Source organism: Myxine glutinosa, chromosome 1 (genome assembly GCF_964187855.1).
Source record: "Myxine glutinosa chromosome 1, kmMyxGlut1.1, whole genome shotgun sequence".
Taxonomy (NCBI): domain Eukaryota; kingdom Metazoa; phylum Chordata; class Myxini; order Myxiniformes; family Myxinidae; genus Myxine; species Myxine glutinosa.
Genome location: NC_136261.1, coordinates 210,959,090 through 210,974,568, shown reverse-complemented (window position 1 = coordinate 210,974,568; position 15,479 = coordinate 210,959,090). Strand labels below are relative to the sequence as shown.

General features: G+C 55.3%; 1 protein-coding gene across 2 annotated transcripts in view; it reads left to right on the top strand.

Annotated features, from left to right (window-relative positions):
• KYNU (kynureninase) overlaps window positions 1-15,066 on the top strand; it is a 130,718-nt gene extending 115,652 nt beyond the window's left edge. For both annotated transcript variants that reach the window (XM_068102212.2, XM_068102213.2), the window contains one exon: window positions 14,101-15,066. In XM_068102212.2, coding sequence (XP_067958313.2) covers window positions 14,101-14,262 — 162 coding nt within the window. In that variant the 3' untranslated portion in view covers window positions 14,263-15,066. The remainder of the gene's footprint in view (window positions 1-14,100) is intronic.
• The last annotated feature ends 413 nt before the right edge of the window (window positions 15,067-15,479 follow it).

Genomic DNA, 15,479 nt, shown 5'->3' with positions numbered 1-15,479 from the left:
TTGTCGATTTATGATGACATACTGAAGGCACCTATGGAATCATAATTGACATATGTTATTCCCCATGGTGAGTACTTTACAATGACCCACCTTTCAATTTTTTCCATGGAGCGGTTTTGGAGATAGAGGTGCAACGTTTTTCGGTTTTTCCAAGATGGCACCCATACCACGTGACCTATGACGTCATTATTATGATAATAAATCCCTACTGCTGGGAAGGCAATGGCAACCACCCCATATAACCCTCACTAAGAAACTGCTTCGTCAGCACCGATGCTCTGAAAAGAGTATGGTACATCAACGGTTAGGGCCCTCATATATATATATTGTGGCGGACACAAAAGCCCACTGGCGTGGTGACATCATTCCATGCACCAAGTGGGCGGTGGCCACGCACCAGGGGTAGGCGTGGCCTCATGATATACACCGGGCGCCCAGCCCGGAACAGTACAGTGTTACAGTGCAGTCTTACAATAAAGACGTTTATATGTTACCGCTTGTCCGCTTCCTCCTTGCTCACAAGCAGCGCGCGTAACGCCGCGCTTTACTGGTGACCCTCGACGTTGGATCTGCCGTAGCGATCCTTCCGAACACGACGCCATGGCAATGGCGATTAAACTTCCCGAATTTTGGGAGGCCCAGGCCGAGGTCTGGTTCGTTCAAGCCGAAGCCCAGTTTCAGCTTCGGCGCCTCACCAACGACGACCTGCGCTACTGCCATGTCGTCGCCTCCCTCGGGCCCGGCACGGCCGCTCGAGTTGTGTCCGTCCTTCGCCACCCACCGGACGGCCACAAGTACGAGACACTCAAGCGGCTACTCCTAGCCACGTTCGGCCTCACGGACGACGCACGTGCCGACCGCCTCCTGGATCTCCCCGAGCTCGGTGAGACGCGCCCGTCGGTCCGAATGGACCATATGCTGTCCCTGTTGGGCGACGAGGCCCTCGGTTCGCTATTCCGGGCGCTTTTCCGTCGCCAACTTCCAGCGCAGGTTCGCCTCGCGTTGGCCGGGACCGGGCTAACGGAACCCCGAGCATTGGCGGCCGAGGCGGACAAGTACTTCGCCGCTTCGGACACGCGGGCGAGCGTTGGCGTGGCCGTCACGGCCTTCGACGCTGATGTTCCACAGCATCATCTTCTACAGCACGCTGATGTTCCACAGCATCATCTTCTACAGCACGCTGTGGTTCAGCAGCATGCTGATACGCACCTCGTGAACGCCGCCACGCCCCGCCCACCGCCGCGGCGAAAACCGCCACCGCGGGGAAACCCGTCGACTCCACCGGCCTGGCGGAGCCAGCCGCGCTCCTCCAGCTCCACCACCTGGTGCTGGTTCCACGCCAAGTTCGGCCACGAAGCTCGGCGGTGTCATCCGCCGTGCTCCTTCAACGGGTCGGGAAATGCCCGGGCCGGCGCTCAATTGTGGCGATGAGCGCCGGCCGTTCGAGCAGCCTGCTGTTCATAACGGACACCTTCTCCGGGCGCCGTTACCTGTGCGACACGGGAGCACAGGTGAGTGTCATTCCCGCCGGCACGTCAGACAAGCACGCCGCGGGTGGGGGCCCCGCGCTGCTTGCCGCGAACGGGACGCCCATCCGTACGTACGGAAAACGCTGCCTCTCTCTGCGGTTTGGAGGGCAGGTTTTCCGATGGACGTTCGTCACCGCCGACGTGCCCATGGCACTGCTTGGCGCGGACTTCCTGTGCGCTAATGGGCTCCTGGTCGACGTCAAGCGCAGATGGCTTGTCCAGGCCGAGACGTTCAGCTCGCTCGCATGTGCGTTGCCCAGCTCAACGAGCGGCTTGCCAAGCGGCTTGCCGAACGATTCGGTTCCGGCCACGTTGGTCTGTACGCTTCCGGCAGCGGACGCATTCACCCGCCTCCTCGCCAGCTTCCCGGCCCTCACGCGGCCCACCTTCTCGGCGGGGGCCGTCAAGCACGGGGTGGCCCATCACATCCCCACCGTCGGGCCACCGGTCTACGCCCGGGCACGCCGCCTCGAGCCGACGAAGCTGGCGGTGGCAAAAGCGGAGTTCGCTACCCTGGAGCGACTCGGCATCGTTCGGCGCTCAGAGAGCGCTTGGGCGTCGCCGCTGCACATCGTGCCGAAGCCCGGCGGGGGATGGCGACCGTGCGGGGACTATCGCCGTCTCAATGATGCCACGACTCCCGACCGCTACCCCGTCCCCCACATTCAGGACTTTTCCGCCCGTTTGGCGGGCAGGTCCTTCTTCTCGAAGGTGGACCTCATACGCGGCTACCATCAGGTCCCCGTCAGGCCGGAGGACGTCCCGAAGACGGCGGTCATCACGCCATTCGGACTCTTCGAGTTCCTGCGCATGCCCTTCGGTCTGAAGAATGCGGCTCAGGCGTTCCAGCGACTGATGGACAGCGTCCTGCGCGACTTGGATTTTGTCTACGTCTACCTGGACGATATCCTCGTCGCCAGCGCGTCCCGCGAAGAGCACCTACGCCACCTCCGCACGCTCTTCGAACGCCTGGGCCAGCATGGCCTGATTGTGAACCCCGCAAAGTGCCGGTTCGGCGCCGCCACAATCGATTTTCTGGGGCACCGTGTCACCAGGCACGGCGCCGTCCCCCTGCCGGCCAAGGTGGAGGCGGTGAAGGGGTTTCTGCGCCCCCGCACGATCAGAGGGCTGCAGGAGTTCCTGGGCATGGTGAACTTTTACCATCGGTTCCTGCCCCGTATCGCCCAGCTCCTGTGCCCCCTGCACGAAGCTCTCCGAGGTAAGCCGGGCAAAGGCGACGTTACCTGGACCGAGCAGATGGACACGGCGTTCACGGGCGCGAAGCTCGCCTTGGCTAACGCCACCATGCTCGCGCACCCGGCGCCCGATGCACCGATCGCCCTCACCACCGATGCCTCGGACTATGCGGTGGGCGCGGTGCACGAGCAATGGGTGCGTGGAGCTTGGCAACCGCTGGCGTTCTTTAGCCGGCAGCTTCGCCCGCCCGAACGCCGTTACAGTACCTTCGACCGCGAGTTGCTCGGACTTCACTTGGCGGTCAGGCACTTCCGCCATCTGCTCGAGGGCCGGGCATTCACTGCCTTCGTCGACCACAAGCCGCTGATCTTCGCGATGGGCAAGGTCACCGAGCCGTGGTCGGCCCGGCAGCAGCGTCACCTCTCGGCCGTGTCCGAGTACACGACGGACATCCAGCACATCGCGGGGAAGGACAACCCGGTGGCGGATTGCCTTTCCCGGGCCGTCGCCCACGCAGTCCACCTCGGCATCGACTATGCCCGGATGGCAGCGGACCAGGCCGCTGACCCCGACGTCCAGGCCTTGCGGACCGCCGTCACGGGCCTCCGCGTCACCGAGGTGCCGTTCGACGGCGCGGGGGCGGCCCTCTTGTGCGACGTCTCCCTCGGGCGTCCTCGCCCCATTGTGACCGCGGGCTGGCAGCGCCAGGTGTTTGACGCCATCCACGGCCTGTCCCACCCGGGCGCGAGGGCCTCCCAAAGGCTGATCGCCGACAAGTTCGTCTGGCATGGCCTGCGGAAGGCCGTCCGCGGCTGGGCCAGGACGTGCCTCGCGTGCCAGCGCGCCAAGGTGCACCGGCACACCCAGGCCCCGTTGGCCCCGTTCACGGTGCCGGAACGCCGGTTTGACCACGTCCACGTGGACCTGGTGGGACCTCTGCCCCCCTCGCGGGGTTTCACCTACGTCCTCACCATGGTGGACCGCACCACCCGGTGGCCGGAGGCCGTGCCCTTGGCGTCGACAACGGCGGCCGATGTCGCGCAGGCTTTCATCGCCACCTGGGTCGCCCGGTTCGGCGCCCCCTCAGACATCTCATCCGACCGCGGCCCCCAGTTCACCTCGGAGCTCTGGGGGGCGGTTGTGCAGGGGCTCGGGGTCCGGCTGCACCGAACCACGGCCTACCACCCCCAGGCTAACGGCCTGTGTGAGCGATTTCACCGCTCATTGAAGGCCGCGCTCCGGGCCACCCTCCGCGACGGCGGCTGGGTCGACAGGCTCCCCTGGGTCCTGCTGGGCCTCCGGACGGCGCCCAAGGAGGACCTGCGCGCATCCGCGGCGGAGTTGGTCTTCGGGCAACCGCTGCGGGTGCCGGGCGAGTTCCTCCCCGACTCCACGGCACCATGGTCCGCGGCACAGCAGCGCTCCGCTCTGCAAGAGACCGCCCAGAGGTTCGCCCCGGTGCCAACGGCATGCCACGGGCACCCACCGACGCACGTCGCCCCGGAGCTTCGCACGGCGGAGTACGTCTTCGTCCGCCACGATGCCCATCGGACACCACTGCGGCCCCCGTACGACGGGCCTTTCCGCGTGCTGGAGACCGGGGCGAAGCACTTCACCCTGGACATCGGCGGTACTCCTGACCGCGTTTCGGTAGACCGCCTCAAGCCGGCCCACCTCGATGTGGACCATCCACCGCCAGTGGCCCGACCCCCACGTCGGGGCCGCCCTCCTGCGGGCGGACCCCCGGCACCGCCCAGCCCCGCCGCCACGGCGCCCCCCGGTCCTGCACCCATCCCAGGGGCAGCCAGGGGCATCCCACCTGGTATCCCTGCACCCCGGATGCCGCCGATCGCCAGGGGGCGCTTCGGCCGGGTCATTCGTCTGCCCCGCAAACTGGCCCTCCAGGTGCGCGGGAATTCTGGGGGGGCGCGTGTGGCGGACACAAAAGCCCACTGGCGTGGTGACATCATTCCACGCACCAAGTGGGCGGTGGCCACGCACCAGGGGTAGGCGTGGCCTCATGATATACACCGGGCGCCCAGCCCGGAACAGTACAGTGTTACAGTGCAGTCTTACAACAAAGACGTTTATATGTTACCGCTTGTCCGCTTCCTCCTTGCTCACAAGCAGCGCGCGTAACGCCGCGCTTTAATATGACATATATATATATATTGTTGCGGATCTCAACGTCGGCCCCTTTTCCCCTTAAGAAGGGGGGATTAATCCCCTTGTTTGTGACTAACCGACGTGAGTCCTGAAGCTGCTCAGCTCCCTCCAGGGAGGCAGGTGAGCAACCTCGTTCGCGACCGCGGACAAGATGTTAATTGCCGAGCGGATTAGCAGCCGCGGCACGAACCATTAGCAAGTAACTAGACCCGATTCTTAAACGTTGGCCAAATCGTGCCACAGGTATTCAATTGGGAAAAGACAAGGACGAACGGATGTGAGGAAACCAGAAGGTAAGGTAGGAAGAACAGGATTTATTACTACTAATTATGTACAAGTCAAAAGGAACCAAGGAGAAGGAAAGAAACGAAAATAATTTACAGAAGGATGGAAGGATCAGAAGACACAGTGCAATACTAACTTATCTAAACAGGCTTAACTTATATCCCAGGACAACACAGAAGACGGACGACAATCAGACTTACACAAATGGGGAATGAAGGCAGGAACGAATGGCTGGAAGGGGGGGAAGGTTCAGTTGGAGCTTGCTCCCGCACGGGACGTCGGGCTCGACCTCGACGGCCACCGATGCCACTGATCCCACAGCAATGTGGTTCCCGCTTAGCAGCGGGTCGAAGCTGCGTGTCATAGGGGGGCCGGACTACGGTGGTCTCAAAACTGCGGTTGGTTCACTCAACTTTCTCAGTGCTCACTCCTCCACTGAACTGAACTCTGCTGCTCCTCCTCCACTGAACTCAACTTCCAACCCGGTGGACTGTGGTGGGAGGGTCCGGGCGATGGGTTTTATAGCGCCACACCCTGGAACGTTCGCGAAACTGCCCGATCGTTCTCTCTCCGCCCTCTCAAGCCAAACCCCTTATCCTTGGTTGGTTGATCGGGGCTGGTTCACTCCCCCTTCCCATGACGAGGTGGAGACACGCCTTTCTTCTCCGAGCTGACCGCGTGCTCAATGGAGGGCGAATGCAGTTGGCAATGCGAATCGCGATGGTGATGCCAATAACCCCATCCAAAGTTACTGGCATTTTGAAGATGCCATGGGGGCGTCGGAGGGATCCTATCTTATGTCATCTGATGCAATGCAGAGTCAACTAATGGGAAACAGAGCCTTAAACTACATAGAATAAGAAATAACTATTTAGAAGGGTATATGGTGGCCAACGTGCATGCGATGGATTAACTAAGGGGACGACCTATGATCTTTACACTTAAACGGAGGTATTTACAACGATCATTACACTTACACAGGGTGATATTTACAACAATTCTCAAATCCGCAACAATATATATACAGTCACGTGAAAAAGTAAGTACACCCCATGTAAAGTTTTGACTTTTTCAACATATTTCAACATACAGCTATTTCATCCTCATTTCAACAATATTGATAGATAAAGGTGATATAATATAACAAATATCATGAAACATTTACATTTTGTAGTCCATTGTATAATTTAAATAAACATAAATGCAAATTTCGCATGCGGAAAAAGTAAGTACACCCTTGGCTCTTATAGGTGGTATTGCCCCCTTTGGCAGAAACAACCTCAAGTCGGCGTTTCTTATAAATGTCTACCAGTCTCTGACATCAACTGGGAGAAATTTTTGCCCACACCTCCATGCAGAATTCTTTCAGCTGTGCGATGTTTGAGGGGTTTCTTGCATGCACAGTTCGTTTCAAATCCCCCACAACATCTCGATGGGATTTAGATCCGGGCTTTGACTTGGCCATTCCAGAACCCTCCATTTCTTTCTTTTCAGCCATGCCTTGGTGGATTTACTGGTATGTTTAGGGTCATTGTCATGTTGCAAGGTCCACCTTCGATTGAGCTTCAACTTTCTGACAGATGGCCTCACATTTTCCTCAAGCACGCTCTGATACAATGAATAATTCATCGTGGATTCTATGATGGTGGGCTGCCCAGGCCCTGATGCAGCAAAGCTGCCCCAAACCATAATATTTCCACCACCATGCTTTACAGTTGGTATCAGGTTCTTGTGGTCAAATGCTGTCTTTGGTTTTCACCAAACATGCCTTCTGGTACTGTGGCCAAATAGCTCTACCTTTGAATCATCTGTCCAGAGCACATTGTTCCAGAAGTGCTGGTCTTTGCCTCGGTGTTCATTGGCAAACTTTAGTCTTGCCTTGATGTTCTTTCTGGACAGCAAAGGCTTCCTCCTGGTACACCTCCCATGTAGATCAAATTTGTGCAGCCTCAGTCTAATGGTAGACTCGTGCACTTTGACATCAACAGTGGCAAGAGTTACCTGTCGGTCCCGTGATGACATTCTGGGGTTCTTAGAGACTTCTTTCAGCATCTTGCGGTCTGCTCTCGGGCTGAACTTGCTGGGGCGGCCTGGCCTGAACAAGTTGGCAGTTGTTTGGAAACTTCTCCACTTGTGGATGGTCTTTCCCGGACAGTCGAATGATTGATTTCAAATTGTTTGGAGATCTTTTTAAATCCCTTCCCAGACTCGTAGGCATCTATAACCTTCTTTCTGAAGGCCTCAGAGAGCTCTTTTGATCTAGGCATGGTGACGCCGCACACTTCAACAACAAAGAGCAAACCAAACTAAATGTCTGAGGTTTAAATAAGACAGGTTCCTCCAAGATCCTCTCTAACGATGTTCTAATCATTTGCACCTGAGCTTGTGCACCTGATTCTAATTTTAGGTATTTGAAGTAGTGATAAATGTAGGGGTGTATTTACTTTTTCCACATGCGAAATTTGCATTTATGTTTATTTAAATTATACAATGGACTACAAAATGTAAATGTTTCATGATATTTGTTATATTATATCACCTTTATCTGTCAATATTGTTGAAATGAAAATCAAATAGCTGTATGTTGAAATATGTTGAAAAAGTCAAAACTTTACATGGGGTGTACTTACTTTTTCTCGTGACTGTATATATATATATATATATATATATATATATATATATATATATATATATATATATATATATATATATCTACATATATATATATATATATATACATATATATATATACGTATATATATATATATATACGTATATATATATATATACGTATATATATATATATATATATATAACTGTGAGAAATAGTAGAAACTCCACAGTACGAGCAGGGCGTCTCATTTGCATTGAATAAATAATCGGGAGATTGAATAAGACGCGGACGTAGCTTCAGGGCTTCGATCTTTAATACGACAAGCTTTCGACCAACAAAGGTCTACTTCTGAGTCTACAAAAACTTCCGTTGAACTTGGGGCCGGTGAGTGAGCTTTGGCGTGGCTCTTCCTTCTGTATGCATTTTCTACACATATCACACATCTTACACACATATCACTACACATACTTGACTGATATACATGCCTGCTGTTTTTGTAGACTCAGAGGAAGACCTTTGTTGGTCGAAAGCTTGTCGAATTAAAGATCGAAGCCCTGAAGCTACGTCCGCGTCTTATTCAATCTCCCGATTATATATATATATATATATATATATATATATATATATATATATATATATATATTGTTACGGATCTGTCACTTCCGCCTTTGTTGTTATTATATACTTGTCGGATTTTTAATGTCAGGTAATTTTGTTGTTAAACTTTTTGTGTGAAATGGAGATGACTTTCGTAAAAGGTAAAAAGAAATGTTTGTGGAGGAAAAAGGCAAACGTGGCAAAGAACCGGAAGGTGGAGGAGAAGGAGGAGAACGGCCATCATAGAGATACAGCCGTGAATCGCGTCGAGGCTGCGAGCGGACTTTTTTTGATATTGGTCGCGAATGAGTTGAGGCTTCCCATGAAAGAGATTGACCACGACATCGTCATATATTGCGAGTGCAATTAAACCCGCGTCTCAGGTTTTATCACCAAGTGTGAGTCGTCGTTGGAGAAATCAAGCGCCTCCATTACGGGCCTGTATGCCATATTGTCCTCGAAGAAGAAGAGGCTGTCCACTTGGTGCATCTTGTTTTGCCGTTGGGACTTCCATATCGACCTCATTGTGTTGATTGCCGTTGGTTTCCATATCGGCTCAAATCCCATATCGACCTCTTGCCTCGTAAATCAAGGTGTAGAAACATCTCAAAGATGATCAAGAGAAATGGGAGGCACCTGAGCAAATTTCAAGTGTCATAGCAAAGGGTATGAATACTTATGTAAATATGATATTGTGGCAGGCACAACGGTCAATAATTCCGGGCACCAGTGGGTGGTGCAAGCGTCTGGGCGTGGAACTGAAATTCATGCCCCGCCTTTCGGCCGTTCGGCCACGCCCGGGGGCAAGGCGTGGCCTCGGGACATATATGCGGGCTCTAAGGTCGAGCCCGCCCAGTGCTGATGTGCGAGCTTGTATTAAAGTGCTTTCGTTTGTATCCACGTGTTGTGGCCTACCTTTCTGGCAATCGAGTCGTGTGTGCACAGCACCACACTGGTGACCCCGACTGGTTCAGCTGTTGCTGACCCCCGAACGCGCCATGGCTATCAACACCATCGCCATCAAACTCCCGGAGTTCTGGGAAGCATAAGCCGACATTTGGTTTGTGCAAGCCGAAGCTCAATTCCAACTCCAGAGCATCACGGTGGACGAGACCAGGTACTACCACGTGGTCGCCGCCCTCGGGCCCGGCACTGCCGCTCACATTGTGTCCATCCTTCGGCGCCCGCCGGGCGACCACAAGTACGAGGCACTCAAACGTCTCCTCCTCGCCACGTTCGGGCTCACGGAGGTTGAACGCGCCGACCGCCTCCTGGACCTTCCTGTCCTCGGCGACACACGACCATCCGTGCGGATGGATTTTATGCTGTCCCTTCTCGGAGACCAGCGCCCGGATTTCCTCTTCCGAACACTTTTCCTCCGCCAGCTACCTGTACAGGTGCGCCTCGCGCTGGCCGGTTCCAACATAACGGAACCCCGCACCCTGGCCGGAGAGGCCGACAAATTTTTTGCGGCCTGCGACACGCGGTCGGTTTACGGTGCTGCCGTTGTGGATCCCGGCGCGGAGGCTACAGCGCCCCCGGCTTCCCTCGTGGCCGCTGCTACGCCCCGCCCACTACCGCCGCCGCCACCACCACCGCCGCCGGCACGGCCGACGCGGGCGCCACCGCCGCAAACCTGGTGCTACTATCATGCCAGGTTCGGCCGCAAGGCTAGAACCTGCCGCCCGCCGTGTCCTTTTGACGGGTCGGGAAACGACCGGGCCAGCGCTCACTTGCGGCCATGAGCGTCGGCCATTCCGGCAGCCTCCTGTTCATCACAGACACCTCATCCGGTCGTCGTTTTCTAAGCGACACGGGAGCGCAGGTAAGCGTCCTCCCTGCCTCCGCGTCCGACAAGCAAGCCGCGGGCCGGGGCCCCGCTTTGCTTGCCGCCAACGGAACACCCATCCGCACATTCGGGACGCATTGCCTCTCACTGCGGTTCGGAGGGCAGCGCTTCAAATGGTCGTTCGTCACCGCCAGCGTGCCAATGGCCCTGCTCGGTGCGGACTTCCTTTGTGCACATGGGCTGTTGGTGGACGTTAAGCGTCGACGTCTCGTCCAGGCCGAAACCTTCAGCTCGCTCGCTTGTTCGCTGAGCGGCTCACCGAGCGGCTTGCTGAAGGGTTCTGTCCCGGCGAGGTTAGTCTGTACGCTTCCGGCAGCGGACGAGTTTACTCGCCTCCTCGTCAGTTTCCCGGCACTCACGCGGCCCACCTTTTCAGCGGTGGCCGTCAAACATGGGGTGGAGCACCATATCCCCACCGTCGGCCCACCGGTCTACGCCCGGGCGCGCCGCCTCGACCCCACAAAGCTCTCCGTGGCGAAAGCGGAGTTCGCCACGCTGGAACGGCTGGGCATCCTACGGCGCTCCAACAGCGCTTGGGCCTCTCGTCTGCACATTGTGCCCAAGCCCGGTGGCGGATGGCGGCCATGCGGTGACTAGCGCCGGCTCAACGATGCCACCACCCCCGACCGCTACCCGGTCCCGCATATTCAAGACTTTTCTGCCTGGTTGGCAAACACGACCGTTTTCTCCAAGGTGGACCTCATCCGGGGCTACCACCAGGTCACCGTACAACGATGGGACGATGGACGATGGGACGATGTCCCAAAGACGGCCGTCATCACCCCTTTCGGCCTCTTTGAGTTCCTGCGGATGCCTTTTGGGTTGAAGAACGCAGCCCAGGCATTCCAGCGGCTCATGGACAGCGTCTTGCGCGACTTACCTTTCATCTACGTCTACCTGGACGACATCCTAGTCGTGAGCGCGTCCCGGGAGGAGCACCTGCTCCACCTCCGCACGCTCTTCGAACGCCTGGGCCAGCATGGCCTGATCATCAACCCCGCGAAGTGCCGTTTCGGCGTCACCGCCATCGACTTCTTGGGGCACCGCATCACCAGGCACAGGGCCATCCCTTTACTGGCCAAGGTGGAGGCCGTCAAGAGTTTCCCGCGCCCCCGCACGATCAAGGGGCTCCAGGAATTCCTGGGCATGGTCAATTTTTACCACCGCTTCGTGCCCCACGATGCCCAGCTCTTGCGCCCCCTGCACGAGGCCCTCCGGGGGAAGCCGGGCAAAGGTGACATCGCCTGGTCGGAGCCGATGGCCGTGGTGTTTGCGGGCGCAAAGCTGGCCTTGGCCAACGCCACCATGCTGGCGCACCCGGCGCCCGATGCACCAATAGCCCTCACCACCGACGCGTCGGACTACGCGGTGGGCGCTGTGCACGACCAGTGGGTGCGTGGTGCTTGGCAGCCGCTGGCGTTTTTTATCCGGCAGCTGCGCCCGCATGAACGCCGCTACAGCACCTTCGACCGCGAGCTGCTTGGGCTCCACCTGGCCTTCCGACACTTCCGCCATCTGCTCGAGGGCCGCCCGTTCACAGCTTTCGTCGACCACAAGCCCCTTGTGTTCGTGATGGCCAAGGTCGCTGAGCCATGTTCGGCCCGGCAGCAACGTCACCTCTCTGCCGTGTCCGAGTACACGACGGACATCCGTCACGTCGCGGGTAAAGACAACCGGGTGGCGGATTGCCTTTCGCGGTCCGTCGCGCACGCGGTCCACCTCAGGATCGACTATGCCCGGATGGCGGAGGACCAGACCGCCGACCCCGACGTTCAGGCCTTGCGGACCGCCGTCACGGGCCTCCGCGTCACCGAGGTGCCGTTCGCCGTCGCGGGCATGGCCCTCTTGTGTGACATCTCCCTCGGCCGGCCTCGCCCATTCGTGCCCGCTGGCTGGCAGCGCCGGTTTTCGACGCCATCCACGGCCTGTCCCACCCGGGCATGAAGGCCTCCCAGAAGCTCGTCGCGGCGAAGTTTGTCTGGCATGGGCTTAGGAAGAACATGCGCGACTGGGCCAGGACGTGCCTCGCGTGCCAGCGCGCAAAGGTCCACCGCCACACCCAGGCCCCGTTGGCCCCATTTACGGTGCCCGAGCGTCGGTTCGACCATGTCCACGTCGACTTGGTGGGACCTCTGCTCCCCTCGTGGGGGTTCACCCACCTCCTCACCATGGTGGACCGCACCACCCGCCACCATGGTGGATCGCCACATGGGTTGCCCGGTTTGGTGCCCCTTCGGACATCTCGTCCGACCGCGGCCCCCAGTTCACCTCGGAGCTCTGGGGAGTGGTGGCGCAAGTGCTCGGCGTCAAACTGCACCGCACCACGGCATACCACCCCCAGGCCAACGGCCTGTGCGAGCGCTTTCATCGCTCGATGAAGGCCGCACTCCGGGCCAGCCTCGGCGACAGCAGCTGGGCCGACAGGCTCCCCTGGGTCCTGCTGGGCCTCAGGACGGCGCCCAAGGACGACCTGCGCACGTCCTCGGCGGAGCTGGTCTTCGGACAACTGCTGCGGGTGCCGGGCGAATTTATCCCCGACTCCACGGCTCCTTGGTCTGCGGCGCAACAGCGCTCCACCCTGCAGGAGACCGCCAGGAGGTTCGCCCCGGTGCCGACGGCACACCATGGTTGCCCATCCTCCCACGTCGCCCCGGAGCCTCGCACGGCGGAGTACGTTTTCGTCCGGCACGACGCCCACCGGGCACCGCTGCGGCCCCCGTACGATGGGCTCTTCCGCGTGCTGGAGACCGGGGACAAACATTTCATGGTGGACATCGGCGGTGCCCCGGATCGTATCTCCGTGGACCGCCTCAAGCCGGCCCACCTCGATCTGGACCACCCCCCGCAAGCAGCTCTGCCTCCACGTCGAGGCCGCCCCCCAGCGGTCAGGCCTCCGGCACCCCCCACCCCGCCCCGCCGTCCCGCTACCCCCCAGCCCTGCACGCATCGCCAGGGGGCGTTTCGGCCGGGTCATCCGGCTTCCCCGCAAGCTCACCCTTCAGGTGCGCGGGAATTCTGGGGGGGCGCGTGTGGCGGGCACAACGGTCAATAATTCCGCGCACCAGTGGGTGGCGCAAGCGTCCGGGCGTGGAACTGAAATACATGCCCCTTTCGCCCGGGGGCAAGGCGTGGCCTCGGGACATATATGCAGGCTCTAGGGTCGAGCCCGCCCAGTGCTGATGTGCGAGCTTGTATTAAAGTGTTCGTTTGTATCCACGCGTTGTGGCCTACCTTTCTGGCAATCGAGTCGTGTGTGCACAGCACCACAATATTTCAGTTTTTTATTTTTCATAAATTTGCAAAACTTTCTAAAATCCTGTTTTCTCTTTGTCATTATGGGGTATTGAGTGTAGATTGATAAGGGAGAAAATGAATTTAAACGATTTCAGCATAAGGCTGCAACATAACAAAATGTGAAAAAAGTGAATGGGTCTGAATACTTTCTGAATGCACTATATATATGTATATGTATATATATCTATATATATATATATATATATATATATATATATATATATATATATATATATATATATATATATATATATATATATATATATACTGTATATATATACATACATATATATTATACATATATGTTGGTGACGTCACAAATCTTGAAATGACTTGCTTCCTCCAGTGTTCAAAATCTTTGCCCCTCTGCCATTTCTGCTGTAAAATGTGAAAGGTACTCTTCTAGTGTGTACTACCAGATTTGAACAAGGAATAGTGCGGCTTAGTTTTAGACATGCAGACAACAATGTGCTCCATTTGTGGCAGTATTGAATCTTGTATTTTTGTTTGGGATCCCCACAAGATGCTCATCGATTCCTCACATTGCATGCTTCTGTTGCTCCTTCCAGTGTGACGTCCGAGAGCCCGACGTAATAAGAGTTGCTCCTGTCCCGCTGTACAACACCTTTGCGGACGTCCACCGCTTTGTGGAGCTGCTGAAAGACTCCTCCCTTGCAGTGTTATTCAAAGATCAAAACGTCTTGAGCAATGCACTATGCACTGTGCCCTGATATTGTATTGTTATGACATGGTAAATTGACACTTTCAGCATTAGGCAATTTCCTCGTTCCAATAGAGCTGGTAATTACATTTGTTGAATCGTTAGCGTATTCTCATTTGGAAGAAATCATTTCAAATTATTTCTTTGGAAACTGATGTTTGCAGACACCAACTAGGATGAAACTGATGAGTGCTTTTGGCCCTTTTGATTTGCATTTTTTTTTTTTGCTTCATTGTGCACAACATGCTTTTATGACAAACTAGAAAAAACTGAGAATGCAAAGCCCATCCACATCTGCCTTGTATTTGGACTTCTTCTTCTTCTTTCCCTTCTTCTTCTTCTTCTTCTGTATTATTAACATGATGAAAACAGCTTAAAAATATGAAAGGATTGACGATTTTAAACGACCTGACCTATTGACCTCAAAATCAATAGGCTTCAGTGACCCAATATGCAAAACTGCGCTTAAATTTCAAGTCAATCAGATAGAAATTGACGATTTTGTGACCTTGACATTTGACCTTCTTCGCAGACCACAGGTTACTCTAGATGAATTGGGTCATATTGGGTCACCGACATATTGATATTTTATGCAACCTTGACCTTTGACCTTTTGATGTAAAAAAAACAACAATCGGCTTCTATACGTTTTGATTGGTGAACTAATTCATTGACCCAATTTGCAAATTCTTAAAATTTCAGGTCAATCGGATGAAAATTGACGATTTTATGTGATGCTGACCTTTGACCTTTTGACCACATTATTAACTTGTCTTCCTCATATTAACATAATAAAGCTTTGTTGGAAATTTGATGACAAAACTCAAATGGTACAAAAGTTATGGCCTAGACAGACACACTCACTCAGACAGACAGACACACAGAAGTGATTGCAAAGCCTCGTCTCCCGCTGCGCGGTGGACAGGCTAATTAACCCAACAAGCAAGTGAAGATGAAAAATTGTTGGTAGAAAATGCAATGCATGAAACAATTTGATGCAATGCTATTGCAAAACAAAAACGACCTGAAACCAAGATACTTTGTGACACTGCATATGAGGTGTGGCACCAGGTAAGTGAGTGTGTGGTGATAGGCCAAATACAAAGCTGTGTGTGGGAATAGAAGCTAGCCTACATACACTTTTCCTCATGTTCCCTATGAATTATCCCTATGATGGGAAGAGAACACCTCCACCTCCCCTTTAGCACTTTAATGTGGTTCATGTGC